Consider the following 26,908-nt stretch of genomic DNA (forward strand, 5'->3'; position numbering starts at 1 on the left):
CCACATGTTGAAGACATTTTCGTTTTCCTGATCTAGATATTGTTCCAAGTCTATGATGAGTCCATACGATATCCCAAGTTCGTACTATCCATCCCGATGGCTAAAGTAGCTGCTGGGCCTCCTTGTTAACAGCCTCAGTTTCCGAGTCAGTTTCATCCTCCGAGTCGTCTTCCTCCGAGCCTTCTTCGGAGTCTGTCTCCTCTTCTGAATCGGACTCGGCCGCTGAGTCGGTTTCATACTCGCTTGAGTCTTCGTCTTCTTCTTCGAGCCACTGGTCGAGGGTCTTCTTACCAGCTGCGCTAGCCACGGGAGCGCCGTTGTACCTCTGCGGCGGGGCAGTGCTCTGGTGCTGGCGCAGAGCCTTGTCAAGCCGCTCGCCAGCTGTCATTGAGCTTTCGAGGGTGGTAGATGTTTCAGGCTTAACGTCTTCAGTTCGAAGGCTGGGACTTGGCTCTTGCCCGAGCTCAACCCAGTCTGGAACGTCAGTGTACCCACGAAGACCATGATAGCCGGCCTCTGGGCCAACAACGAGAGTGGCGGTTCCAACGAGCAGGTCTTTTCGCGTTTCTGAGGGACTTGGAGCGTGAGGAACAGGCTTGGGAGCTAGAAGGAGTAAGTTGGCAAGCTGGGTGGACGAAGGGCTGTCTAGAAGAGCTTTGTAGAGACGGGCGCGGTCGCGAAGGTCGTACGACGTATCGTAGCGCGCAAGGAGCAGGATGTAGCGCCAGAGAAGAGTAATGCGGTCTTCATCTTCTTCCTCGGGCTGCTTTTGCTCAGCCTGAGTTTTGGGTAGTGGGGTTTCCTCTGCTTCTTTTTCTCCCTCCTTATCCTCAGTCCACTCATTGCGGATTTCTTGCGCAATGGCGGAGCGGTCAAGAGCCTGGGAAGCTGACTCTGATGTTTCCTTTGGGGGGTTGCGTAGGAGATGGTGGAGGTACACCTTGGCACCTAGAAGAACAACCTGTTGTTTGACCACCTCCGTCTCATCGGCGAATCCTTTAATAAGAATACGGAGAACATCAGGCGCAATGTTATGCTCCGGTTCCATGCCTGAAAACTCTCCCACTAGCCATATGATACTTGCACGAGCATCAGGGTTGGTAGTTGTTCCAAGATGCGTGACAAGTTGAATAACGGTCTGGTTATGTGAAGATGGATCTTGCTGGATCAAATGTCGGATAACGGTCAGAGATTCGGAGACAAGATTTCCATCAAGACTAGAGATTTGATCGAGCAGGATTTGAAGACACATGTTCGCAGTGGAAGCGTCTCCTTGTGCACAACGACCAATGGCCCGTACGCTCTCTCGAACCAAGTCCGAGTCAGTGCCTTTTGAAAAATGCTCAAGCTCACTGATAATAACACCCTTCCAATGCTTCCCACAGTACGGAAATAGCATAGTCATTACCTCCAGTTTTAGGCGCCAGATATGCGATGGGTCGTTGGCATGAATAAGAAAGTGAGCGATATACTTGGTGAACGGCTTCGGGTTTCGCAAAGCAACCTTCACAATATTATATAGTGCAATAAGCTGCATATCTTGGGGACTTCTCAGAAGCGCTACCAGAGGACCAATAGCCGAGGTAAGATACTCCGAGGGCGCCAGATAGAAGAAACAGCGCACGACGCTGACAATCACGGCCGAGTTGCGATTTTGTAACAATAACTTGCATGACTTCAAAAGAAGCTCAAGGTCGGGGTCTAGAACCTCTATTTCATGCTCATCCTCGCTGTCGTTCTCTTTTGGGCTCTGCTCTTCATCATCGTAGAAGCCCTTGGTAGTTGCTTGTCTGACTTTCTGGGTCCGACGAGGGAAGCATTTGCGTGCATAGAAAGTCAAAAGGCGTAACGTCGCCAACTGACCCCACTCATCCATGTCTACCAATTTTTTGACCAAGCTGCGATAGTGCTTGTGGATCAACTCGATCTCTTCTGGGCAAACTTCCAAGAAGGCGGCAACAGCCGGACCGACGACGAAGTATTGCGAGTCGCCAAGCAGTATCGAGATATACCCTGTCAACTGTGGCAATGTACTAGGATCAAGGCGGTAGCACTTCGGAATGGCTAGAGCAGCAGCCTTGCGCACATGTGGACTCATATCTCCGCATCCTCGTTTGATGGCAAGTGACACGATTTGACTAATTACCGGGACCCGGATCCCAGACATGGTCCGCAATGCTATTGATCGCACTTGGGGGTTCTGATCTGTCAACGATTTCTGGATCGTGTTAATAGAGAGCAGTGCTAGGTCCGGCTCCGCCTCCGCGTGGTGAACAAGATAAAGGTAGACGAGTTTCTTGACTTCGAGATTGGCGCTGGCAACATTCTTGACCACAGCGGAGAATAAGGGGAGGGAAGACTCGGAGCGGTACATTAACTGCAAATTGAGCGGAAGCCATTGGTGTTAGTGGTTGATCCCATCTTCATGTCACGTTTGTGGTCTCGTCATACCGAAATAACCCGTCGCATGCCATCGAGCACATCTCGCTCGTGGCGGCTGTCCAGGAGCTTCTTTATATGAGCAACACTGTATGTACGTGATCCGTAATCCGGTTTCGAGCTGCGATTGCTCGCAGCGGACTGGGCGGCCTCCAGAGTAAGCTCTCGAGCTATGCGCAGTCGCGACCACGGTTAGCACGCAGGCAATAAGCACAGCTGCAGTCTCCGGAGAAAGGCTTACCTGTTTCCAGCATCGAGGATATCCTAGAAATAGTTTCCATCTTGAATCCAGCCTCCGAGGGGCCCAGTCCCAGAGACGCGAGAATTGGCTGGTGACGTTGACGAAGGCAAGTGGGGGAAAGCAAAGGCGGAGAGGAAGATCACGACCTCCGCGGGACCCAAATGGCTTTAGGTCATCGCCAGCCAAACAGACGCAGCTAGTCGATAGCAATCACCATGGCTATAACCAACCTCAAGCCATGATACCTATCCGCTATGTCCGGGCACCGGGGCAAATGATACTGCACGAACTCCTTATTCTTCCGCCGGGGTGCTGATACTACGCCATGGCCTTCACACAAGTGGTTGCTCCGATTTGTCTTGTGACCGATCTCCTCCAACAACTGCTCGACGCCGCGAGAGACACGCGCCTTGTTGTCTGTGGCACCAGAACCGAGTTTCTGGTGCAGTTGTCCGCCGCCATTCGTTCTCAGTACGCAGGGCACAATCCTGCTCCGCGGCATGATCTGCTCACTAAAACGATTGGACTGCTCGCCAACTCGAGCAGGGTGCAACTGACATTCTGCCCGTCTCTGGAGACCTTTCGAGCCTACCTGGCAGTCCTCGGTCCAGTTGACGACGTAATCTGCGGCTCTGAACAGTGCAAGATCAGACGGCCTTTACTTGCAACCTTGGACTTGGTAGCTTTACATGCTACAACCACGGAATTTGCTGCGCAGGGGCTATCAAGGACCTTCGCTGCTCTTGTTGAATCGGCCTCCAGAGCCAAGATGGATGTGATACTCTATGAATGTACGAATGCGGTGAACCCTACGAGTACCGACTGGGGCGCAGAATTGTGGAAGAAGCAGGTTCCTCTGCTAAATGGTTCAGTCCGGATACGGGGTGAGGATGGCGGCAACTGGGGCGGACGAGGTGTCTCCGTCAAACAGGTTGCTCAGCGCTGGTTCGAGTTTGAAGAATGATGAGAGTGCGGGCGAGAGAGAAATAATGTAGATTGCTGGTAGGAAAAAGCGCGAACCAAAAGAAACCACCTGCAATAGGGAATAAAAAACTCCATGGAATGAATCTGCACCGCCAGGGTATCCTAGAGAGCCAACCTTTGAACTCCGTATCCTTACATATAGCCACGAGAAATCGGGATGCCTCAAAGTGACTTTTCCACCTCCGTGATATAGAGTTTAATATGTGACTCCAACTTGAGATACTGATCGTGGGCGGCTTGAATCTCGCTCTCAATATTCTCCTTGAGATCGGCCATCTAGAAAGGAGCCGTGAGCATCAACTGATAAGCAATATAGAGAAAAGAAGAACAACATACCTTCTTCTCCGTCTGTTCAATCCGAATCCGCCTTCGTTCCATCTCACGCTGTTTCTCTGCACGCTCTTCACGAAGTTGCTTCTGTACATTACGGAGCTCTTCCATCCGTGCCTGAGCCACTTCGGCCTTTTCCTGTGCGGATCTGCGAAGAGCTTCGATTCTTTCAGCCCAGCGAGCCAGTTGCCGTTGGAGGAGTTTCTCCGCCTGCTCAACCTCTCGTACATGGTTCCCTCTGTCCGAGATAGCATCCTTGTTTTTTGCTGCACGAGTCTCTTCCTCTTCCTCTTTCTCAAGCTCTGCTGAAATATCGTCGAGAAGTTTGACACATGCCTGTACATCATTGGAAACGACGGTGAAGGTATCTGAGGAAGTTTGAAGAGCGCGAGCGCGTCGTTCCATAGCATCAATCTGAGCTTTTTCGCGCATTAGGTTCTCTGCCAATTCGGTCAATGTTGACTGCAGCGTGGCCGGGGACTCGAGAACATAGGGTCGCAGCTTCTCCGCTTCTTGCCGGCTTCGGTGTGTCTTTTCAATTTTTTCCTCCAATTGCTGTTGTCGTCGTGCCCGATCGCTTTTCATTCTGTCAAGAGTCTCTGCGACCCGTGATTGCTCGCGACTTAATTCCAAAAGCCGCGCCTTGAGCTCGTCGTTGCGAGCCACTTTCTCCCGCACCTGGGCTTCATTGGCTTGCTGATCTCGTCGCATCTCTGCCAGTCGTTGCTGCATCTCCTGGTTCTCGGCCATCAGGGTGTCAATGCGCGATTTGGTCTTCTCGGTCTTGTTGAAATGCTCGTCGATCACGGCGGTTTGCGACTCGCGGAACCGGACAAAGTTAATGAGGTAGGAGAATATTTTCACGAGTCGGTCATGGGTCGGTTTCGTCAGGTCCGTAAAGGTGAAATCGTTCACGCCGCACTATTAGATAAATAAAAGTCAATGGACGTATCGATGCAGGCTAGATGAGAAGCCAAGTACCTCTGCCAACAGTGACCGAATGCTAATGAAGAAAGCCATCAAGTTACGCGTATCGTTAGGGACGATATCAGGGTAGTCGCCGCAAATATCTTCAGCGGCAGCATGCATGGCCGGTTCTACCGTCTCGCGCGTAATATTCATCAGTAGTTCTGCGAACCATTCGAAGACCATCTGGATCTGCTGGGCGTTCGGTTTGGCCAAGTCTGCCGCAGTAAATGGGATTCCGATATCGTTGATGCATCCTGCGATTTCTTTATCAGGCTGGGCTCAGGTCAGCAAGGAATCCAGACTGACTTATGCGCCATCATTTCTCTCGACGGCCCGGGGCCAAGGCTCACCAGTCTCATCAATGCATCATTGTCATCCTCCTTCTTGCGGGACCGGCTGTGGTGCTGTTGCGAGCCAGCCATGCTCATTCGATGGTTGTACGCCATCGCGTCACGAGTTGCGATGGCACAGCAATCAGACTATAGGTAGGATGCGCAAGTCACGACCAAGCGAAGAAGCAGCGAGGCGCCTGGAGTCTGTGGTGTTGTGATTTGCGGCCGATTGTTTACTTTCGAGAGTTGAGCCCGCACGCCCGACCGTATCGGGTTAGCGCAACACTGGAGGGGCAGAAAGCAAACGGGACAAACACTTCCATGAACCGACAAAGAAATCGTGACTCTTTCAGTCTTGCCTCATTCAGAGCTCTGCGCAGCATCATGGCGACGACTACTGAGGGTGCGGCTGCGGCCGGCTCGAAGCCATTTGAGTGAGTGTTCTGATTCCGACTTAACGAAGCCTGTGGCGCTCATCCTCGACTGCAGCATTGTCGCAACATACAATGAGCTCCTACGCTCCGATCCCGACCTCACCATGCCCATTGCGGCTATTGAAGCGCTGGTGCTTCTTCTCACCCACGAACCCTCTTCGACGATATCCGAGACCCTAGACCTGCTCGAGAAGTCCACCACCCACCTCAAAAAAGCGATTCCCAATCCCATTGGTCTGTCGGCCGGAACCGATCTCTTTCAACGATATCTGATCACCACCTTACAACGCCCGGGACAACTGGGTCCCGCGGGGGATTTCAAGGCTATTCGAACACATCTTCTTTCCAACGGCCGTCTGTTCATTCGCCGTGCCAAAGAGAGTAGAGAGAAGATCGTGAATTTCGGACGAGGCTTCATCCGCGATGGCTGCACGGTGCTCACAAATGGTGGATCCAGAGCTGTCGCATCCCTCTTGCAGAAGGCTGCAGATGAAGAGGGAGGCCCCTCCGCGGTTCGCTTCCGCGTGATCTATGTTCTATCCTCGATCAGTCAGAACATCGAAGAGCCGTCCGGGGAGCCGGAGGGCATGGAGACTGTGCGGGCTCTGCGAGCGAAGGGCGTTCCAGTCTCGACAATCCCGGAGTCAGCGGTTGCCTACGCTCTCGGCAAGGCTGATATGGTCATTGTGGGTGCGGAGGGTGTTGTGGAAAACGGAGGTATTGTCTCCCGCATGGGTACCTACCAGATTGGCCTTCTTGCCAAGGCGATTGGCAAGCCGTTCTACGTGGTGGCCGAGAGCCACAAGTTTGTTCGACTATACCCTCTTGGCCAATATGATCTGCCTATTGAGCAAAACGTCGTTGACTTCAAATCCGAGGATGATATTGCAGAACAAAAGCAACAGTCTTCGGCAGCTGAGTCCAATGGAGACCGACCTATTGAGCTGCCGCTCTGCTATTCGGTTGATTTCACACCGCCGCACCTGATCTCGGCCCTGATTACTGATAGTGGTGTATTGACACCCAGTGCTGTTAGCGAAGAGCTGATTAAGATCTGGTTTTAAGAGATATCAACCTCGCGCGGGTTTCAACTGTTACATCGAGAGTTGGAATCTGCCTTCATCATCAGCTGTGTCCAGCCACTGAATCTCGAATGCTATACCAAAATACATTACGAAGTTGACGAAGCATGGAGAACGACGGGTATTCTATTTTCATTTCCCAACTCCAGATATGAGGCTGGTCATGCCGGGACCTTGGGCTTTCCCCCAGTCCATGGCTACCAGAGCTCTTTCATATTGCCTCAGCGCAGAGAGCCCGACCACAGTTCCTCTCCAGCAAATTTGTCATGCTGTTTCCGTTTGCGAAATCTTGCGAAAGGCCTGTAGAGAGATCCTACTTCTGGGTCATTACCTTGCACGATTATATTTTGAAATGACAATTAAGCTAGCCATGTTTTTTTCTCTCTACTGTTCTGATAGACTCCAGAAAAATCAAAAGAAATCTGAACATCACTGATTGAAGTAGTCGAATAAATGATAGGTATGGAAAAATAGGAAGTAGGGCCGGTAAGGCCAAACAAGTCCTCCATCCCAGCTGTCATCGGCCGTACAAAAGAACCAGTTGTACCAGACAACAGGACCATCGCATGGCCTAAGGAACCCCAAAAGCTTGATCCTCGCTGGGAAAGAATAGATGACAAGTGCGCAAATGCAGTGAAGTGGGTTTTTGGGGGGTATCGTTGCAAAAGATCGAGAAATAGTCATGACTCATGAATAAAAAAAAAAAAAGGAAGTGAAAGCATAACGAAGAAGACCGGCCGAGACGTCGAGTCCGGCCATTTGCATCATAGAACAACGAGATTGCACGTAGAATCGAGCTGTACAGCACGGCGAACACTTCAAGATTTCCTCCAGTGCTCAATTTGTAGGTGTCCTTTGATTGTCTCTGCACTCTGGTGCCGCGCAGACATCAGTGGTCCTAGTCCGAGACATGGCGCCTTGGGTCGCTAACCTAGCCGGTTCACGACCTGGAGACGCCAATCGGCCGATTGCAGGGTCGCAAAGGCGTAGAGCAGCAGATATCCGAGGGCAACGAATATCCACAGCGCGGCCATATCCAGGAGTTGAGGAGGGGAGAAGCAAAGTCAAAGGCGCAAAGGAAAGCCCGAGAACCGGCACGCACGGAAGATATTGACGAGCGCTACTGCTAGCGGTCGAGGTGGGGAGATAGAGAAGCCGAGATCTTCTTCGGGGCGGGTCCTCGTCTTCTTTTTTTCATCAATATTTGCATGAGACCTTGGGCAAGGTAGGACAATTCCAGCTCGTCTGTGTGCGAATTGGAGCCGGCTGATAAGGGTGTTGGATGGGAAGGGACGGCTCGCATTCCATGCGATGCGCGACCGAGTGTTTTAAACCCCGACTGATGAGTCGATGGCCCTAGACTGGGTGATCATCTCCGAGATGTTCCATCCAATAACGAATGGATCGAGATTGGTGTCCGGCCTTCGAGCGTCCATTCCGGTATGACGAAGGCGATGCGGGGTTCCTGACCGAAGCCCATTTTTATTTATTTTTCCATCCCCACCATCGAAGAGGGGAGGGAAGGGGGCATTGGCAGTCGGATTTTGCAAAGAGCCATGGCAAATAGATATCGAGAATCATGTGAGCGGGCTTTCTTGAACGGTTTGATGGAATGGCTTGGAGCATGGCTGGGGGTCTGGGATGGTGCTGGTGACCGGTGACCAGGATCGAGTGGGAGGGATAGGTTCCGTCTCCGTCAATCAGGGTCCAAGGAATTGTCTATACGAAACGCGGGCAGGGGGCATTGGGCATTGAAGGGCTGTTGAGATCGTCTGGGGCTTGCTTGGTTTTGGTCCGTTGTCGTCTGACACGTTGGGCGTTCAATTGCATGGGCTTGAAGGTTGTTTTCGACTACTGGAACCTTATTACGTTAATATCCACCCCGAACAGCGACCTACGAGTATAGACCATATAGTTTGGGGTATTTTACATATTGAAAGAAGAGTCTTCACCCTTAAAAAAAGAGCCTCGGGTGCTGGTCTGGTGCCGCTAGGTTGAAGACTGACGACATATCAGTGCCGTCATGGCCGTTGCAGAGATGTACTGGTCCGGCTCGAAGTATATACTGTTACATAGTGCCAATAGAGCTGAAGTTTGGTTTTCGCATTTAGGCATAGACGGATGGGAGCGGGCCTTGTCCAGCGTCTGTGCCTCCATATAGATATAAGTTTTCTGGATCTTTGGCCCTGGATCTATAGTCGCTTCTTCAGATGACGCTCAGATGGACCATCTTTCCATCTCCACGAGTAGGGATTGATGGATCTATACTACACCAGCGAGCACAGGTTCTAGGGTTCACTCCACTGCTGTAGATTGCTTGTTCACGAACTCACCCCGGGCCTCCAAACCCTATCAGACGACAAGACGAGGATCTCGTGTTCTGGACCGAAAAGAACAGCCCACCTGATCTGATAAAATCCCCCTCTCAACGAACCCGGGGAATCCTCCCCAAATCGCCCCACCATCCAACTCTAACCCCGCTCCTCATAGGAATTCGAATGAGCATCTCTCCCATGAAGTCCATTCCTCTCTTACAGAGCCTAAATAAACCCGTTTAAGCCAAGAGGCGCAACTCCCGTGGCAAACGCACACACAGATACACATTCACACACGAACCCGGCTGTGCATCCACCGCCGCCGCTCCAATCTACATCACCCTCGATATCAATCCCGCCACCCGAAGCATCCGGACACTAGTCATGGATGCCCAACCCTTAACCGCTCCCATGTCTATCTCCTCCCTCTCCTGCTCGTCCGCCGACTCTTTCCGCGAGCCCACGCTGCACCCTTCGCACGACCGCTCGGCCCCGAGCCCGATCTCGGACAGCCAGGTGCGGCGGTCATGGTCGCTCAAACGGCTGCTGGGACGCGGCAGCCGCCGGTATCGCGTGCTGGAGCGAGAACCGAATCGGCTGCGGAAACGTGTCAGTGGGTGAAAGCGTGCTGTATCACTGCATATGGTTGGATACGGAGGGGTTGAGGGTGCGGTGGGGATTTGTACATACTCCCGCTGGTGCATTGTATATGGCTGATGGGATATTTTTGGCTGGGTCATTCCATACTGGGTGAGGCTTGTTCTGTTCTGGATGCTGGATAGGCTTCTATAGTCGGACTTGACATGTCAATGTCAGGATAGTGAGCAATTTCTTTTTTATTCGATACATTATTGGAGAGAGGGAATAAGGAAAGGAGTCTGGTGTTTATTGGATGATTCAGGATGCATACGATTTGGGGGGGTTCTTTCTTTCTTTCCTTTTTTCTTTTCTCATTGATACCTCTGTTTCTTTGCGTTATTGCGCTGTCTGTTTTGGGCGGTCTATACATCTGTGATTTTACCGTTAATGCACCCAAGCCTTGCTCCTGGGCACATGTTCTATAACTCTTTCTTATTTGAAGATATTGTGCATTTTCTGCGCTCAATATCCCTGTAAAAGTCACCGGAACAAGCCGTAATTGAGGTATCCATGCATTGCCAAGAACCCTCAAAATGTCCTTGATTTGATACGTGAACACACCTCGTCCACCATGTCTTTGTGGCAAATCCCGTCTGGCTTATTGCAACAAGGCGCCACCGTGTCCCGGTCACCGGTGCAGATAGGGAGTGAGAGGGGGACACCGGGTTATGTTTAACCAATGCCGAGGTGCGTTTGATTTTTTTGTAGTTTTTTTTTGTCCATGCTTTCCCGAGCACGGATGGGGGAGGGGCGACGCTGAATTGGGTATCCGGTTTGGCTAGAGGGCCGGCGCTATTGGACACCCAAGTGGTTAAGCGGGTTGCCCGTGCTTCGGCACCTCACGGGCGGCGTGTCCCGGTGCCCAGACCAGTAGTCGAGGATCGTGTCCACGACAGCGCCGGGTACTAGCGTGCTTTTGCGCAGGGGGGATCACGAAGGGGAGTTTAAGGGAGCAAGAGATGAACAGGTCACTGGAGAGGGAATTGATCTCGATCCCGATGGGACTGGCTGACTGGCTGAAACTTGAGAGTAGCAGCCACTGTACCCGAGGCTGTTTGGCTCAGATCTAGCGGGCGGGCAGAGGTAGATCCGGCTGTCTCAGTAAGTAAGCTGGGAAAGTTGCCCTAGACTGAGACCCCATCGCCGGAAGAAGTTCGAGGTCTTTGCTACGTGAGATCTATTAGATCCGAGACTACGGATGGGCGTATTCTCGCGGGGAATTGAGACATGGTGGAACTACCGGAGAGCAAGGGCGAGGGTCTAGAACGGCGGAGTAGGAACCTTGCCAATGACTGTTGAGACATGATCGAAGAAGACAGAGGATCAGAAAGAAACCAAAGCGCACAAGCGGTTGGCTAAGTCGAAGAACACAAGAGGGACGATGGGTCTCTCCACTATTCAGGCTATTGTGGTTTCGGTGCAACCTCCAATCCGCCCATGACAGCAAACACCGCCAGTTTGGGGCTCGCTCGATTTCCAATCCTCATCCTCTGATTCTGATTGAGCGCGTGATCGTCCCAAAGTCTCGTTGATCCAATGAACGAAGCCGCCCACCTCTACATACCTCTTAGTGCAATTAAACACATCGCCGTAGTGTACAATATTGAGTCGGCTATCCTGTCTGCTCCCGCGAGATCACATTGTCACAACACAGCCACGATCAGGGATCTGGCGACCGAGCCAGAACTGGAATGCGGTTCGGTCTCTCGCCCCTCGCCCCTCGCCCCCTCCAGCATCAAGAATGCGCATCGATAATGGGAGTAGAAGATGTTTGCCGGCTCTCTGCGTGTCTGTATCGACAGGTCAGAAAGCCAGTCAAGCAAAGGTGTGTGGCCGCCAGTCCCCCCAAAGACCAGTCCACCATCTTCACTAGCGCCGACCAAAATCGGCCTGCATTGTTGCTGATCGGCTCCACCTCCAGACCAACCGGACTCTGTCCCTGCAGGTCTCGCCGAATCCCCGGCGAACAGCGGACCTGTTTTTGGGACCTTTGCCCTTCTCTTCCAGAGTATCGAAGTCATCGGACTCGTTGGGGGCAAAACCGGTCTCCGTCAAACCAACAGCTGTTCTCCCCCTTCTCCGGGGTCCCAGGGCCTCAGGGGATAAGAATAGCTCTCCAGGTCATACCGGACGAGCGATATGGGTCATCATAAGAAGAGAGGCGTGCGTAAGATCGGCTCCATTGTGTCAGTACCCAGGGAAACGCAAGAGCTTCCAGACCGCCGGTGGAATCCACCACAGCTTTGCGAATGGCGGTAAATTTCTGGTAAGAAACTGTAGTCATGGTGGTGGAGCAGCGCTAGACTGGGGGGGGACGGGGGTGGACAGGGGTGGACATTGGGGGCTCCACTAGGCGCCCAACGGCGTGCCTTGGCCGTGTTGCGGGCGGGGCACGCGGGCAACGCACGAGATCACTGGCCGAGAGCCGGTCAAGAGAGTGATCGTGGTCGTTCTGAATAGGATTGCACGCGGAGAGTTGAGGTCGAAGTCCCGTGAGCGGGAAAAGGAATAGGCAAGGATAGAAGCGGGAAGATAAGATCCGAGGATACACGCCTCGACGAGGTCCAGAATATTACGGAGTACTTGTACAGTACATGATTTACGGTATTCGATCCGGCATCGGTTCTCGTACGTTCAGTCCTCTACGCTCTACTCATATTCGAAATATACTGTGATCGGGGCGAGTGGCTAACAAGTTTAATTTGAAGCTGCTCCTTTTTTTTTTTTTTTTCTTTCCTTTGTTACTTTTTTTTTCGTTATTTATTGATTTTTATTATTGTTATTATTTTCCAGGAAGAATGTCTCTTGGTTTTGTATGAAATCGCTCGCTAAACGCCAAATGGTCCTTGAAGAGAGGAGGGTGGATATCCAACTGGAGACCTAATTTCCAACGATGTCGGCAACGGGCGGATCTCCCCAAGCCCAAGGCCCGGGTGGGGGAAGAGGCCTAGGACCGTTTCGGACCGTGGGCACCGGCACAATTGGGGGAAATTGGGAAAGACCAGAAGTGGCTTTGTGTGACGTCCCCGCCGCGGGCTGAGAGCGCCCACAAGATCAAGGCCGGTAACGAGGTACCAGGTACCACGGCCTTCGGGGGCGGTTTGCCTTTAGGTACGTATAGAAGCCGTCGTTATAGGTACCAATTATAGAAAAAGAAAAAAGTGAGGTCACTCTATAATGCCAGGGACTTAAGACTCTGTACGACTACCAGAACCTATTCCAGGAATTACCAATCTACCCAGCTATCTAGCCACTGTATCTCGTTGGATACGAGACTGGGGGGGCGTATCGACTACCCATCGGGGATGTGTCGTGCATAGGGCCAGCAGGTATCAGGTACCCGTGCGACGGTTGCCCCCTTTTCCCCATCTGATATTGACAATCGTGCGGGTACTGCAGATAGTTTGTCGAAGGTTGACGGTATGTGGGCTGGCTCTATGGGATAGATTGCACATGCAGATTGGCTCGCTGTGGGCTGTTCCTGATGGTTCCTGGCCCCTGGTGCATGATGAATGGTCCTTGCCTGATGAGGAGTGGAGCGTGTAAGGCGAGTTCCATGGGAATCAAGGAATGCCAGGTGGGTTTATTTTTAGGGGGGCGGCAAGTGTCGACACGAGGGACAGGCATGATCAACAGTCGAGAGCGTAGGTTTCAATAGGTTTCAATAGCCAGGCATTATGTAGTCAATATCGTGTTAGGAGTGTTTGGGGGCGCGGGGGGAGGGGGGGCAAGGGTCAAATATGAGAACTGAGAAGGAGAGATCTATAGATCGATCGCAACGAGAGAAATCATATGAGCGCGATCCAAGGGAACTTCCCGACCGCCACTGTTTGGTGTATTTTTATTTTTATTTTTATTTTTTTATTTTTTTGACCTCTGTGTTTTGCTAATTTTGGGGCTGGTTGGCGGCTGTTATGGTCTGGACACTCGTCCAGTGAATGAAAAATACCAGTGTCCCCAAATTCCGCTGAAAATAACTGCCAATTATTCCCATCCAATTCCAATTCCAGAGTAATTATTATTCCGAACCAACTCGGTCTCGCCCTGCCTCCCTTTCCTCTTTCTCTTCCTTTCCCTCTCTTCTCGCTCTTCTCTTCTTTTCTGCTTCCTCTTCCCTCTTCCTTCTCTTTCCTCTCCCTTCCTTTGCTTTCCCTTGGCTGCCTTTGACTGGTCTGCGCCACCCAGACTGTCCGCTCGCTCCCCAGATTTCTTCTCCCCCTACCTTCTCTCGTCCGATCGCTGCCTCTTTCACGGGACCCCAAACCCAACCTAAACCCACCGATGACGACGGTGGCCCGAGGACTATTTGCTCCGCCCGTCCCCCCCATCGTGCACCTGCGACCGTGGATTTTTCTTTCCTTTTTTCCTTTTCTTTTTTCCTCTTCGAAGAAGGACCCACTTTCTCGATAGCTCAATAAAAAGACCGCTTGTCCTCGATGCCCGCTCGCCCGCGAAACCACTTCGACCGACCCTGTGACCACTGACTCACCACACTGGGGAGCTCGAGGCACCGACGCCATGGCGATATGGCCATTCGGTCGTAAAAGCAAGCGCCACACCATCCAGGTGAGCGCCGACGAAGCCAACGTCCTCCAGCAGGCCTTGGAGCACGATCCGCCCGCCTTCCCCGAACCCACCTTGGGTCGCAAGCCCTCACGCCGGGCCTCCAAACGACAAAGCAATAAACGGCTGTCGCGCAGTGGTGATGGATCCGATAGCGCGCAGGGGTCGGGCCCTGCATCCTCGCACCGCCCAATCTCGTCGCTTGACCATCGTCGCCTGTCCGAGGCGGAGCGGGACCGTGCCGACCCGGACCAGGTCCCCCGACCATTATCGCGAACCGAATCGTTGTTGAAGAAGCACAGGCAGAACCAATCGCAGAACCAGAATGGACCGAACAAACTTCGCAAGAGCAAACGCCAGACAAATGAGATCCTGCGCGAGCGCGAAATCCGAATGTTATCGTCGACCCCAATCGATATTCCAGGCCGGTCCGTTGGCGTAGGCGACTATGTGGTGGAACATCGTCGACGGAGGGCCAACGGGCGACGCGCCGATCGGTACCTATCAGACATCAGCCTGTCGATTCGGGACTCGGCGGCATCCTCTATGTCGGATATCTCCGACCCATACACCTACAAGGTCAACGCGTTTGCAGCGCTGACACCACGACCAGTTGTACGATATGTGGAAACCCGCCGACTCCAGACGCCGCGAGGCCAAAATGCCTCGATGGGGTCCGGTCGACCAGATCGGAATATGCAAGAAGCGGAGGAAGATCTTTACTACTCCCGACGACGGGTGAACGAGCTTGCAGACTCGCTAGATGCGAGTACGCTGCGTGAGTTGCTCGATCGAGATCGCCGCCGTCGGGAGAAAAAGCAGATCGACGATCAAGAACACCTCCGACGCAAATTGCAAGAACGGGCAGATGCACAACAAGCGGAGGAAAATATCCAGGCAGCTGACGAGACCGTAGAACCGCCGCAGGCTCAACCGGAGGCTGCTCCTGTGGTGGCCCAGGTTACTGATGAACCAGAGCCCATGGATGACATTGCAGAAGAAAACCAGCCCGAAGAGCAAGCGCCCACGTCTGCGGCGCCGAAAGAACAAGCAGGATCATGGCTGCAGGTTGAGACCGGGGATGGTGAGCCTATGGAGCGTGAGTCTCTCGAGAGTGCCCATGTCATCGGCAACATTGATGATGGCTCTATTCGTGGACGCAAGTTGGCAGCGCGACCCAGCTTTGCCCCTTCACTTGAGATGGGTATGTCGCGAACAACCCTCTCGCCGTCCCACTCCTCGCTTCGACATGGGCTCAACAGTCCCAGCCAATCCCAGACTTTTGGCATGGGATCGACCTCGGACCTCTCTGAACGACGACCCTCTGATACTAGCGGCCGTCGCCCGAATACCATCACGTCCCTCTTCCGGCGTGGTTCTTCTCGCATCAAACGACGATACAAGGAACGCTTCCAGGACTCCAGTCCAGAAGTCTCGAATGCCTCACACGAGTCTTTTTACAAAATCCAAACCCAATCCTCACCTCCTGCACCTTCCGTCATCATCCCTCCCCGAACCTTTATTCCTACCGGCACCATCAATCGCCCCCAATCCAAGTTCACAGAACACTTTGGGGACGAGCCTCTTTCACCCCCCGACTCACGTCTTCAATCTCCTGACACACCTGATATACCTGAACAAGTGCCCGAGTCTTCCTTGGAGCATGAGGAGGGTACTTTCCTACATGATCGTGCTCCCAGCACCGGCATCGACATTGTGAATCCGCGTCGGCGTCGCCACCAGTCTTGGGGAGATGGCTTCGACGCCGAATCTGACAATCTTCCGCTTTCGCAGTCTTTGGCTTCTATCGACTCGGAAGGGTCATGGATGTCCGGTCAGATCTTCCGCCGCATGTCGCAGAAGAAACCTGGCAGTCCGGTCCGCTCCAACTTGGCTCCCTTTGGAGCCGCATCGATCGATGGCCCCGTCGAGGAACATGACGAACATGACGAAACACGTGACTCAGTAGACTCTCATGGTGCCACCAGCAACGTGGTGGGCGAGCCAGAGCTGGACAACGAATCAACTGGCAATGATGCCAGCAAGCCCGCTGAAACTTGGCATGGCGAAGTTGTCGGTCGTCGCCCGGTGCTGGTCAACCCTGTATCTCGCCCTAAGTCTGGTCAAGCCATTCTCAAGAACATCACAACACTATCCCCAATCGCTGGTGAGGAAGACTACATAACGGTGGACGAGACTGACCCTCCTGCCCCCCACCGAGTGGCCAGCATGCACGGAGTCATCAGCCATGTGGAACAAGATTGAATTTGAATCATCCCATCCCAAGTTTGGCCCTCCTCTCTTGGATATCCTCGATTTGTTCCTCGAATTTCCCAGCCCATCTACTCATACGTTCGATTTTGAGTTCTGGCCTTGAGTTCTTGGCTTTTGCGCTTGACCCCACTTGGCACGCTTCGTACATAGCACGCACGTTCCTTAGACCTTTCCTTTGTTTTTCTTTTGTCAAAGACCACCCCCCTTGTGATCTGCAGTGCAGCTATTGCCCCTCTGTACCACTGTGATGCTGGGTCCATCTATCTCTTCCCCATGTCCTCCCAAAATCTCCAACAATCTCCCCAATCTTCCCCAATCTTCCCCAATCTTCCCCAATCTTCCCCAATCTTCCCCAATCTTCCCCATTCCCCCTTTCAACCCAGATCACTCCTCCCTCGTCCATCCCCCCCCTTTCGACCTGCTGAGCCTGTCAATCTTCTAAGGTTGTGACCATTCGATTTGTTGATACCCCCCAGCTCCCATGTGTTTTTTTTTTTTCAGTTGCATGAATTCAATTCTCTGTGTGTCTATAGCCGAGAGTTTATACCATCTTCCTGCTTTATCATTGACTTTTCTCCCTATAGCTCTTTTCTTGTTGGCGCAGACAAACATAGGTTCTGTGCATGTGACACTAACTGGCAGTTCTTCGCTTCTATACAAACCCCGCAATGGACGGTTCTTCTTAATACCATATTCTTTCTCCTTGAAACCACTGGGCGATGAAACAGCGTTGTTAGATGTTCACCTGGCGCCTGAGCTTGCTTATGACTACCTTCTGGTTTTTTTCTTCTTGGCCATCGCGGCTGAGCAACGATACCCCCTTTACACGTACTGCTAGATACCGCATTTGATGATAATCTTTCATTCTCAGTCGATTGCCCCATGGATGTAGATTATATATGACAGAGGGAAGTGCAATGTAACTATAGAGCGTGGACTTTTACTCAAGATTTGAGATATAGTAGATGGCGTATCGTTCTATGCATCATGTCCCGCCTTATAAATCTCTAGTTGCCAAGTAGCACCATTTGTTTGCACACTCTCCACTCCATCGAATATTCTAAACCAACAGTAAATTCTCTTTAGTGAAGAGGTCCTTCCGAGATACAATCGGCGCTAACCAGATTTATATTTCACTCGATACGGTATTCTTCACAGACGAATGAGAAATTTGGCATCGAAAGTCTCTGAATATTCACTGCGGATGCCTTCATGCTGTGGACGAATACGGGGGCGGCTGCTCCAAGTCTTCAAATTCGGACATAGACAGTTCATAGCCTAGATGGCGTTTCAGAAGTTCGTGGGTGATAAACCGCTCTGGCGCATTGCCCTGAGCATCCACAAAAGACACATGATGATTCACATCGCTGATCCGCTGTAGCTCGTTCGCATGGCGGTGGTGATGGGGACATCCATCAACACCTATCAAGAAAATAGTGACATGCACCCATGACAGGCTAAGCAGATCCAATTCGAACTCATCCATGTCGGTTGCCTCGCCGTCCAGTAAGAGCAGGAGCCGTAGGATGGGCGTCTCTGGCCCGGCTTGCCATCCGTAGATGGGGTGGTAGGTAGCTGACGCGGAATGCTTCTGAAAATGAAGCTCTTTGACTTTCTGCCAGCCCGTCATCACTCTTGTCCCTCCACCGAAACGAATATTCCGCCATAATTCATCGAGATTCCGGTGGTTTGCGACGCCGACGTAGTTTGCGTAAGACGAGAAGGTTGTGAGCTGATAGCCTTGCCCATTATGGTCGTGATTGGCCATTGCATCCGTGAATCTGCGAATTATCGCCTTTGCGACGTCTATAACATCGGTTAGTACGCGGTATATATCCAGTGGACATTCGTCTCGCTTAGATGCCTCTGCATGTATTTCCGTATACCGACGGCCGTCTTGCACTATTATGAAAAAGGATAATGTATTGCTGACCTTTATTCTTTGGCTGGGTAGATGGTGAAAAGCCTGTTATCAAATACTGGACATAATTTGGCCGGACGGGATCGAAATCCATAGAGCCGGAAACATCCAATAAAATCATTGTATCATCAGCTGGAGTTTCAGGTCGATCGAAAGGTATAAATGGAGGCGGCATGACTTGTCTCGAGTATCCCTTGGAAGTATGTTGAACATGGCAGGTATCGTCAGCAGCGTAGTATGCCGGGGGAGGTTCGACCGCCGAGGCCATTCGGGCGCGGGCCATGTTCAGCGCCGAGATCATATCGGGCTTCAGTCTTGCTCCACCTCCTTCTCGATGATTTAGGACCCAATATAAGCGTTCCTCTGCTGTATCCTCAAATCCTCTCCACGTCGGGGTGATTCCTCTCCACCCGGCACGGGCTTCGATAGAAAATTTCAAAGGATTAGAAGCCAATGTGGCCCAGGCCACTGGGATTGGCTCAAAGTAGCCCGCACGAAGCAGGTGAAAATACTGGATCGGGAAACGGGCTCGAAGGTCTGCTATCTTTGAAGTCATGCCAACGTGTGCCTGGTAAGTTGCTACAATCTCTCGATCGTTCTGGTCCGGCCATCTACCGACCTCTTCCTGGAGGATTTGGGTTCGCAAATCAGTTGCATAGGCAATTTCCTTCTTTGATTTCATCACGGCCCTTTCCTGGGAAGATTTGATTGAAAGAGCCCTCTTCAGGCCCGATAGCTTGGAGGGGCCGGCTATTGTCGCATTCGACATCGCCGTTACTAGCTGATCCATTTCCCAGATATTGAACTTTGGTTCTTGGGCATTGATTGAAGCTTGTGCCTTTACATTGAGCGCCGCGTTCAATTCTATCGTCTGATGCACCGATCTAGCATGATAGTGCGGGTCTGGTCGCAGAATTGAAGAAATTGAAAATTGACTGAGTCCATAAGGGGACGTAATCGCGTACAAATAGGGATTGCTGGTAAAGATGGGATTCTGGTAGCAATCGTGATACACCTTTTCTCCAGGATACATGACAGCCTTGCACCACATGGCATGGACGCCGAGGCGATTCATTTTTCGTGCCTTGTACTGGTGAATTTGGCAGGAGCAGTAAAAGTCTGTATCATGCTCGGGCTCAATTTCCGAATTATAAATGAGAAACTGCAGCTGGACTGTTTGCAGCATGTTCTGCATTTCCTGCTCATCTCGGGCCCGGACGAGCTCGGCTTGGATTAGAGCATTCATATGAGGCCGTCGCGGGGCGCTGTTCATTGTTGCCGGAGGGACTGGCGCAATCCCCGGCTTCTGGGGCTTTAAATCATTATTCTTCACAGAGGTATGCGAATACCTGTCTGGATTCTCATAGAATCGATCCACGGCTTCATTGAGGGTGTTTGCATTCTTTCAGACCAAGTTAGTGAGCAACCTGATATGCAGACGATCAGGAGATCAGGGACATGGTAAAAGGTACCTCGAGGAACATGAAGGCAGTCCCCTCTTCGCAGCCTGGGGTAAATGCTAGAAACTCGGCTATATTCTCCTTCGAAGGCTGCATAGTGGGCTCAACGTGGTATCCTACGGTATCTTATCGCGTCTTATTGAATGATAGGGGACGTAATGGACATCAATTCGGACATCTGAACATTTGCCAAGCTAAGAGTGACAGGCGGATTGATGGCTTCTCTTTCTATAGAGAAAAATATTAAGAGAAAGCATCCTGCGCAGCGGAGAATGGCGCAGCAGGTGATGACGCATGTTTCTAACGCCTCATGGGCTCAAAAGAGGAAAAGGGGCTAAGGGGAACAGTGAACGATAAGCTTTCGTCCGGCTAAGTCGGAGTCCAGAGTCTGAATGAATGCTTGCCGGGTACTTTTCATGATTGGTGGAAGACCGGAAATCCCTCGAACCCCATACTCTAGAGAAGTACAGTCACATGACCTCCTTTGAGCATGAAGCCGCGCAGGACGAACGACGAGGGTTGTGGTGGATCGCGTACATAAATTCCGGGTTTTTTTTAAGGTCGATTTTATCATTCGAGCTCGGATTGACCTATGCGACACGATGCGCCTGGACCCAGAACTCTTGTGTTTCATTGGACTAACTTGTAGTACTACTAATAGAGTAGATACGGGGTGATTACTGATCATACTATGTCGACTCCGAATCCAGAACCGAGGTGTTTTCTAGTTCTTAGAATCTACCACGACCGTGTACAGGAATATCGAGCATCCTCTATTCATCCCCAAGGACCCTCCAGTCAAATCTTACAGCATATTGCCCGTCCATGTCTCCACAAGTCTCCGCCTCTCCAGCCACATCGACCGGAATACCGACTCCACGTCAAGGGCCGAGTCCAGTCCGAACAGAATCGGATATCCCCGCGCACATTGTTTCAATGGGCATGGGTTCTGGAACATCTCCCAAAGATGGGTTGGAAGATGAAACACCTCCTAGGGCACATGGACTCCAGGCCAAGAACGAGAAACAGCCAAAAATAGCAAGAAGCAGAGGTGGTTCATCCAACCAAGCAGCGAAGGAGGTGAGACAGGTCTATCTTGCTCGACTGGTAGCGTCTCACTGACACCCACTTAAGCGACGCCGCAAGCAAATTCGACTGGCGCAAAGGGCCTATCGGCTTCGGAATGTGACCAACATTGAACGCTTGAAAGGCCGGATTGTTCAGCTGGAGGCAGCTGTCCGCAAAATGAGCGATTCGGTAACCTCTTTCTGCGATTCCACTCTCCAGTCAGGTGATTTAGCCGCACAGCCTGATTTGACGATTCGCCTGCATGAAATGCTAGAGATATGTCTCGCTTCGGCTGTGGATGCTGGCTGCGAGTCGGAGGCCAAGTCCTCAGACTTGCATCAGCAGCAAGATGCTCCACTCTCTCACTCTCCCTCACAAACAGAATATACTCCAGATGATTTTCCAGCGATGCAGGCGGCAACTCAAGAGCCTTCTGTCAGACACCCTTTGATCGGGCGTCAGTTGGTATTCTACCCCAAATATGTGCTCGGCACCTCGCCCTTATATTCTTACGACAGGGATTCTGTGGATTTGTGGACATTTACGCAGCAGGTGAGGCTAGCATGTATATATAACGCTCTACTAAGGCTCGATAACTCCTCTATTCCGTTAAATGCTCTGCAACGGCCATTTCGACTTCTCTTGTCTCTTATGGACAGGGAGAGAATTACTGCCATGTTGAAATATGTATTTCAGGCCAGACTTCATGGACAAGAGCCAGATCTTCTTAATGAACTTCCCTTGCTACCACTTGGTGGTGCGGGAACCCATTATCCTCGGAATTTGACGATGACCCAGGCATTTGAAGGTCAACCTTCTTGGAGGGAGTGGGGCATGATTGATGCCTCTCCATATATACCGCCGGAGAATGAAAATTTTTTGGCGGGAGAATGGTTTGATATTCAAGATCTGTTGGGTTATTTGGTGGAAAAAGGCGTGCGATTGCTGCTAGCGCCTCCTGCAGACTCAGAAGCAAGCTCTCAAATATATGCTGTCAACCCAATATCATTTCTCGGAGGTAAGGCTTCAATTCTATTATCTGCTGTTTCGGTCCTGACCATTTGAAGCGCTAGTTTCCCGGGCAATCTGTCTAGGTCAGAGTCCGGGTTTCTCTAGTAGCGATGTAAGAAATTCCCTGGCTAACGCTGCTTGGTGAGGTGTATTCGGGAGTCAGTCATCCTTTACGAACTATTCCATGAGAAATGAAGTTAATTTAGCATGCAATAAATCATGCATCTTCTTTGATAAAATAATTTGTTACATCGACACTCATTTTCAATAGCTAGCCATTTCAATTGTTGATAAAACTTGATATGCTGCGAGACTTGCAATCTCAACAAGGACAGCCCAGGAAAACGTAATAAGTACTAGATCCTCGGGATCTCTATTAGTATAAGATATCATAAGTAATGTGTATTTTCCTGTACTAAAAATGTGCTTTTTCTCGAAATTGAGTATATACAGACATTTTAGGTTCAGGTACTAGGAGTATGCTGCTATTGCCCCCTGAGAATTGCGTGGGGGTTTATACGATTCGGATAGAGGGTCTGCATCTTCGACCAAAGCTCTTCCCAATTTGAACAGGTTTGAATCGCCAGCTCGAAATCCAAGATATACTTCCGAGTCTTCTGAAGATTAAACATTCCATCCACGGTCCCTGCCTGCTTATGACCTGCGATGACGGTATGAGGCTGAAGAGACTCAATCGTATCCAGCGCACGAAGCCACTCCTGTCTCTTTTCTGTCGTATTTGCTTCTCCGAAGAACTGGTGAACATCTCCATAAACCGCATCCCCTGCCACCACGAGTTTTATACTAGGCACGTAAAGTACTGTCGTGTTATAGGTATCTGTGTGTCCAACCTCGACTGCACGGAATTCATGGCCCTCTAGGTGGAATATAGGCGATTCCAGTGCTTCAGCAAGCTCCGGGTTCAATGGAATCTGATCACCAGGAAATAAAGTCCGCCATATGCCGTCAAGGATATCCGGTTTGAGTTGATCATGCATGCTTTCGACGGTACCAGGAGTAGCAACAGCACGTAAGGATGGCCAATGCTTGCGTAGGACGGATATTCCAAACCAGTGATCACCGTGGCCGTGAGTGATATAAACATATCGAAGGTCTTTCTGGGGGGCCGATTCTTTGATCCATCGTACAAGATCCTCGGTTTGAGAAATCGAGATTGGTGTATCTACCAGTACAGCTTCAGAGATGCCATGGATTAAGGTACAACTGATAGGTGAAAATTGACTTGACTCCCCAGCTCGCTGAATAGCCAAGGGGAGCCTAGAAGACACATAAACATCGGCCTGGAGGATAGAAGACATTTGAAAGATGATGAACCCATGAATTTCCCTCCGTTACAGAGTCGAGCTTAGGAAATCCGGACTTCATTTCTTTTTAAGAATTTACTCACTTTTAACTCTGATCGGAACCGAGGGCCTATTGATGAAAAATCTACTTGAATACGTTATCAGCGAAGACGGGCAGTATGGCAGCTAGAGCACATGAAGACAAAAGGACAAGATGATCACTCATCAGTTGAGTAAATCAAATGACACACGACGGCTTTTCTTGTGCGACTTTTATTTTTTGTTTCCTTTCAGTTTGAACTTCTAATTACTAGAAGAGCGTCTTTAAGCCAACTCGAAATTTGGACAGAAGCGGTCGTGTTTAGTGTGGCATGGCTCTGGTATACCTGGTAGCCACGGCGGAGTGGAGGAATCCAGGTTTAGGACTCGGGGACCTTTTTATGAGATGAAAAACGTCCCGCTGGGCGTGTCTCACTACGCACTGCACTAGTATGTCTGGACATGCGAGATCGTGAAGAGAAAATGAGCACTTTCAGAGGTACTGTATGTTGCCCCTTATACCCCAGATTCCATGGAGAAATCCAGCACTGATCCTACAAACCCCGCAATGATGAATTTTCCTGCTCCCATTCTAGTCACGATGACTAGCAGCCATAAATTTACCGTCTTTCATTCTTGTAGAGTGACTTCTGCCAGCCCGACGTTCAGAGGTGTTTGAACGGCACCGAGCCCGCCAAGCTCCGTCAGGTCAAGGTCAGGTATGATCTGAACGGTTTCTCCTACGCCAAGACCACCGTTGGATCAGAGGCATGGGATTTGCGCGAAGACTAGCACTTGTGCAAGTCCAGCGAGTGGAACTCCATCTCGGTCGAATTTAGGAATGTATATGACTTAAACGTGCCCCGGTCAGCTTCGGATGAGCGATATGCCTTGCGAGGCAACATAAGTATTTGATTATTTGTTAGTCGATGCTCGTTTTGTAATTCAATAAAGAGAAAAATGTCCTGACAAAGTTTATTTGTGTTTCATCCTTTTAATGATTATGAGATCTATCCCACCGTTATTGAACCTTCTAATAAATTACCCAAGTAGTCTCGCTTTGGATAGACATTTTGGACTCAAATAGCATGAATTCCTTTGAGGACTTTTTCCAGTAAAATTCAAATAAACCATTCGGTTTTTCGAACTGAGAAGAACTCACATCACAAGGATTCGGAAAGATGCTTGGTCTCGAAGGATCAGTGATCAAACCGAGCACCTGTGTTACCTATAACCTCCACATGAAGAGTGTATGACAATAATTCAGTAGCGAATAGGAAAACTGCCCGGTGAAATAGCTCCCATATGAAGAGAGAAAAATCGTGTAATCAGTCCGATTTCTCAAAAATATGTCTTTTCTCGGCTCACAGAGATTGACCTCGCTTCAACATTTAGATTCAGAGCTTCTTTAAATATTGAAAAGTGATACCGGACCCTCAGAGACCATTAAAACTTTCTTTCAGATCCTTTTTTGAGCCTGAATTCCACATTATGCCCCGTTGGACTTTTGAACTTTCTCCAGACATTCTTTCCAGAGCGGAGAAATCGGCCCTTGCTCGTCAGATCACCGAGACCTATGTCGAAATCGGAATCCCGGCCTTCCTCGTCAACGTGTTCTTCCATGAACTTCCAGTGGGCTGCTTCTATAGTGGTGGCCAAGCGTCACCCCCCGCCATCTTTTTTCACATCGATCACGCCGCGAGTGGGTTCAACTCCGAGGAGCAACGTTTGCTTTTCATTGCTCGAGTAAACAATATTGTGCGACCTGTTCTTCAACCGAAGGATATAAAATGGGAATATAATATCTACGAACATCCTAGAGATAATTGGAGGGTCAACGGACTTATACCACCAATCGAACACCCAGAGGTTTGGAAAGAGTGGGTCGACAAGAATGAAGCAGTGCTGTATGATGAGAGTCAAGAGAAGTCGACGGATGAAGTGGTCAAACTGAGAATTCTATCGGACAAAGAAGTGTGAACAGATATTTTCATATTTATATCAGCTCTTCCTTCGCGATATCGAGAAGCTACTGTAGGATGAGACTTGAAAGATTATCTTTACTATAGAGTCTATCGATAACCTAATTTATAGGGCTATTAATAGTAGGTGAATAAAAGAGTAGGATAAACCCTTGTTTTCCCCCCTATAATATTGATCAAAGTACTTTGATAGATTTTAAAGAGATACTAAGATAATTTAGTGGGCAAGGAGGGAGCTAGGAACGAGGTATCAGTTGTTTGTGCCGGATCCGCAGTATGTCTGTCCGTATAGAGATGTGGCAGTGGAAATAATTGTTCGAAAAGGGTTGGAAATCGAGAGAATTGCGTATCAATAATACACACGTGGATAATGGTGTACAAATAGCGATTGTAGTCCTCTCATTGACTCACAAAGCCCGACAGAATCTGCATTATCTCGACATTCCTCACAGTACACTACCAGGGACCGAGATAGTCTAATCGCGCAGATCCAGAACACTTCGGATTCGTAAGCAACTCGGGGTTTGAATCACGTCATCCGATACTGCCCAGCCTGACCGCCCGACCTCCCTTCTGCCTCGACCTCCAAACTGCTTGCCATTGGACACGGCGCGCTAGCAGAACAGCCCAGTCACGCCTGACAAATCCATCATGCTGCTTGTAAGTGTACTGCCCATTCTGCTCTTGGCCACGATCGCCCTGGGCGCTGCTGGAGGTTTCGGGAGCCGCTGAATAAAGCTCAGGCTTGCCTCCTTACCTAAGCTGTCAGGCCGATTCCCGTCCGAAACGTCATCGCCCTATAAAACCCAGCAGCCCCTCAATGGGTGCCCCTCCTTGAATTTTAAAGATCGCGTATTCACCTTCCCATTTTTTTTCGTCTTCTAGAAACCTTCTCCTTTCCGCCTCACTCGTCTTCTGACACCCATCTCTCGAGTCTCGCCGCTTCAGCGTACTCCTCAATTCATTCCACACTTCCGCGCTTTTTCCTCCACCCCGATCCCGCACTTCTCCCGATCAACCTTCAAAATGGGCGGCAAGGTCATTGAAATCACTACGTACGTTCAGGCCTCCTGTTTCTTAACCCCGTATTTCATTGCGAGCCTACCCTCCATCTCTCCTTCCACCCTTTTTGTCATATCTCATTTGGCCCTCACTAACCGCGTTTTTCTATGTCTAGTCCTGAGGAGTGGGACGAGCTTGTCAAGAACTCCACTGACAACATTGTCGTTGACTTCCACGCTACCTGGTGCGGTCCCTGCAAGGCCATTGCTCCCGCTATTGAGAAGGCCAGCGAGGAGGAGGCGAACGAGAACGTCAAGTTCTACAAGGTCGACGTCGACCAGCTCGCCGGGGTCGCTGCCGACAACGGCATCTCCGCCATGCCCACCTTCCTCTTCTTCAAGAACGGCGAGAAGGTCGAGACCGTCCGTGGCGCCAACCCCCCAGCCATCCAGGCTGGCATTCAGCTGGTTGCTGCCTAGATAAATTTCATCACCGAGTGTTCGATAAATCTTCTTTTTA

General features: G+C 50.7%; 13 protein-coding genes across 13 annotated transcripts; 8 read left to right on the forward strand and 5 right to left on the reverse strand.

The window, feature by feature from the left end:
- Positions 1 to 100: 100 nt before the first annotated feature.
- Positions 101 to 2,720, reverse strand: N7462_004733 (AP-3 complex subunit beta; the record flags this gene model as incomplete). Its single annotated transcript, XM_057076459.1, has 3 exons — positions 101 to 2,377; positions 2,452 to 2,609; positions 2,681 to 2,720. The coding sequence occupies 3 exons, from the start codon at positions 2,718 to 2,720 to the stop codon at positions 101 to 103; spliced, it is 2,475 nt and encodes an 824-aa protein (XP_056935964.1).
- Positions 2,721 to 3,005: 285 nt separating this feature from the next.
- N7462_004734 (uncharacterized protein) lies at positions 3,006 to 3,644 on the forward strand (the record flags this gene model as incomplete). Its single annotated transcript, XM_057076460.1, has 1 exon — positions 3,006 to 3,644. The coding sequence occupies one exon, from the start codon at positions 3,006 to 3,008 to the stop codon at positions 3,642 to 3,644; it is 639 nt and encodes a 212-aa protein (XP_056935965.1).
- A 182-nt stretch (positions 3,645 to 3,826) lies between these two features.
- Positions 3,827 to 5,442, reverse strand: nuf2 (kinetochore-associated Ndc80 complex subunit NUF2; the record flags this gene model as incomplete). The annotated part of the gene is made up of 4 exons (XM_057076461.1): positions 3,827 to 3,940; positions 4,001 to 4,915; positions 4,976 to 5,236; positions 5,314 to 5,442. Coding segments are annotated over 4 exons (1,419 nt in total), but the record flags the coding sequence as incomplete, so codon positions are not given.
- A 237-nt stretch (positions 5,443 to 5,679) lies between these two features.
- On the forward strand, positions 5,680 to 6,793 carry N7462_004736 (translation initiation factor eIF2B subunit alpha; the record flags this gene model as incomplete). Its single annotated transcript, XM_057076462.1, has 2 exons — positions 5,680 to 5,729; positions 5,785 to 6,793. 2 exons carry the CDS (start codon positions 5,680 to 5,682, stop codon positions 6,791 to 6,793), a joined length of 1,059 nt encoding a protein of 352 aa, XP_056935967.1.
- Positions 6,794 to 9,510: 2,717 nt separating this feature from the next.
- Positions 9,511 to 9,747, forward strand: N7462_004737 (uncharacterized protein; the record flags this gene model as incomplete). Its single annotated transcript, XM_057076463.1, has 1 exon — positions 9,511 to 9,747. One exon carries the CDS (start codon positions 9,511 to 9,513, stop codon positions 9,745 to 9,747), a length of 237 nt encoding a protein of 78 aa, XP_056935968.1.
- Positions 9,748 to 11,860: 2,113 nt separating this feature from the next.
- Positions 11,861 to 12,049, reverse strand: N7462_004738 (uncharacterized protein; the record flags this gene model as incomplete). Its single annotated transcript, XM_057076464.1, has 1 exon — positions 11,861 to 12,049. The coding sequence occupies one exon, from the start codon at positions 12,047 to 12,049 to the stop codon at positions 11,861 to 11,863; it is 189 nt and encodes a 62-aa protein (XP_056935969.1).
- A 2,234-nt stretch (positions 12,050 to 14,283) lies between these two features.
- Positions 14,284 to 16,593, forward strand: N7462_004739 (uncharacterized protein; the record flags this gene model as incomplete). The annotated part of the gene is made up of 1 exon (XM_057076465.1): positions 14,284 to 16,593. One exon carries the CDS (start codon positions 14,284 to 14,286, stop codon positions 16,591 to 16,593), a length of 2,310 nt encoding a protein of 769 aa, XP_056935970.1.
- A 1,219-nt stretch (positions 16,594 to 17,812) lies between these two features.
- On the reverse strand, positions 17,813 to 20,079 carry N7462_004740 (uncharacterized protein; the record flags this gene model as incomplete). Its single annotated transcript, XM_057076466.1, has 3 exons — positions 17,813 to 18,408; positions 18,536 to 19,925; positions 19,996 to 20,079. 3 exons carry the CDS (start codon positions 20,077 to 20,079, stop codon positions 17,813 to 17,815), a joined length of 2,070 nt encoding a protein of 689 aa, XP_056935971.1.
- Positions 20,080 to 20,808: 729 nt separating this feature from the next.
- Positions 20,809 to 21,626, forward strand: N7462_004741 (bZIP transcription factor; the record flags this gene model as incomplete). The annotated part of the gene is made up of 3 exons (XM_057076467.1): positions 20,809 to 21,063; positions 21,118 to 21,516; positions 21,570 to 21,626. 3 exons carry the CDS (start codon positions 20,809 to 20,811, stop codon positions 21,624 to 21,626), a joined length of 711 nt encoding a protein of 236 aa, XP_056935972.1.
- A 921-nt stretch (positions 21,627 to 22,547) lies between these two features.
- Positions 22,548 to 23,381, reverse strand: N7462_004742 (MBL fold metallo-hydrolase; the record flags this gene model as incomplete). Its single annotated transcript, XM_057076468.1, has 1 exon — positions 22,548 to 23,381. The coding sequence occupies one exon, from the start codon at positions 23,379 to 23,381 to the stop codon at positions 22,548 to 22,550; it is 834 nt and encodes a 277-aa protein (XP_056935973.1).
- Positions 23,382 to 23,867: 486 nt separating this feature from the next.
- On the forward strand, positions 23,868 to 24,197 carry N7462_004743 (fad binding domain protein; the record flags this gene model as incomplete). Its single annotated transcript, XM_057076469.1, has 2 exons — positions 23,868 to 23,909; positions 24,048 to 24,197. The coding sequence occupies 2 exons, from the start codon at positions 23,868 to 23,870 to the stop codon at positions 24,195 to 24,197; spliced, it is 192 nt and encodes a 63-aa protein (XP_056935974.1).
- A 699-nt stretch (positions 24,198 to 24,896) lies between these two features.
- Positions 24,897 to 25,385, forward strand: N7462_004744 (oxalocrotonate tautomerase; the record flags this gene model as incomplete). Its single annotated transcript, XM_057076470.1, has 1 exon — positions 24,897 to 25,385. The coding sequence occupies one exon, from the start codon at positions 24,897 to 24,899 to the stop codon at positions 25,383 to 25,385; it is 489 nt and encodes a 162-aa protein (XP_056935975.1).
- A 1,028-nt stretch (positions 25,386 to 26,413) lies between these two features.
- Positions 26,414 to 26,868, forward strand: N7462_004745 (thioredoxin family protein; the record flags this gene model as incomplete). Its single annotated transcript, XM_057076471.1, has 2 exons — positions 26,414 to 26,442; positions 26,565 to 26,868. 2 exons carry the CDS (start codon positions 26,414 to 26,416, stop codon positions 26,866 to 26,868), a joined length of 333 nt encoding a protein of 110 aa, XP_056935976.1.
- Positions 26,869 to 26,908: the final 40 nt, after the last annotated feature.

Source organism: Penicillium macrosclerotiorum (assembly GCF_028827735.1).
Source record: "Penicillium macrosclerotiorum strain IBT 26536 chromosome Unknown utg000003l_segment0_segment0, whole genome shotgun sequence".
Lineage (NCBI taxonomy): Eukaryota > Fungi > Ascomycota > Eurotiomycetes > Eurotiales > Aspergillaceae > Penicillium > Penicillium macrosclerotiorum.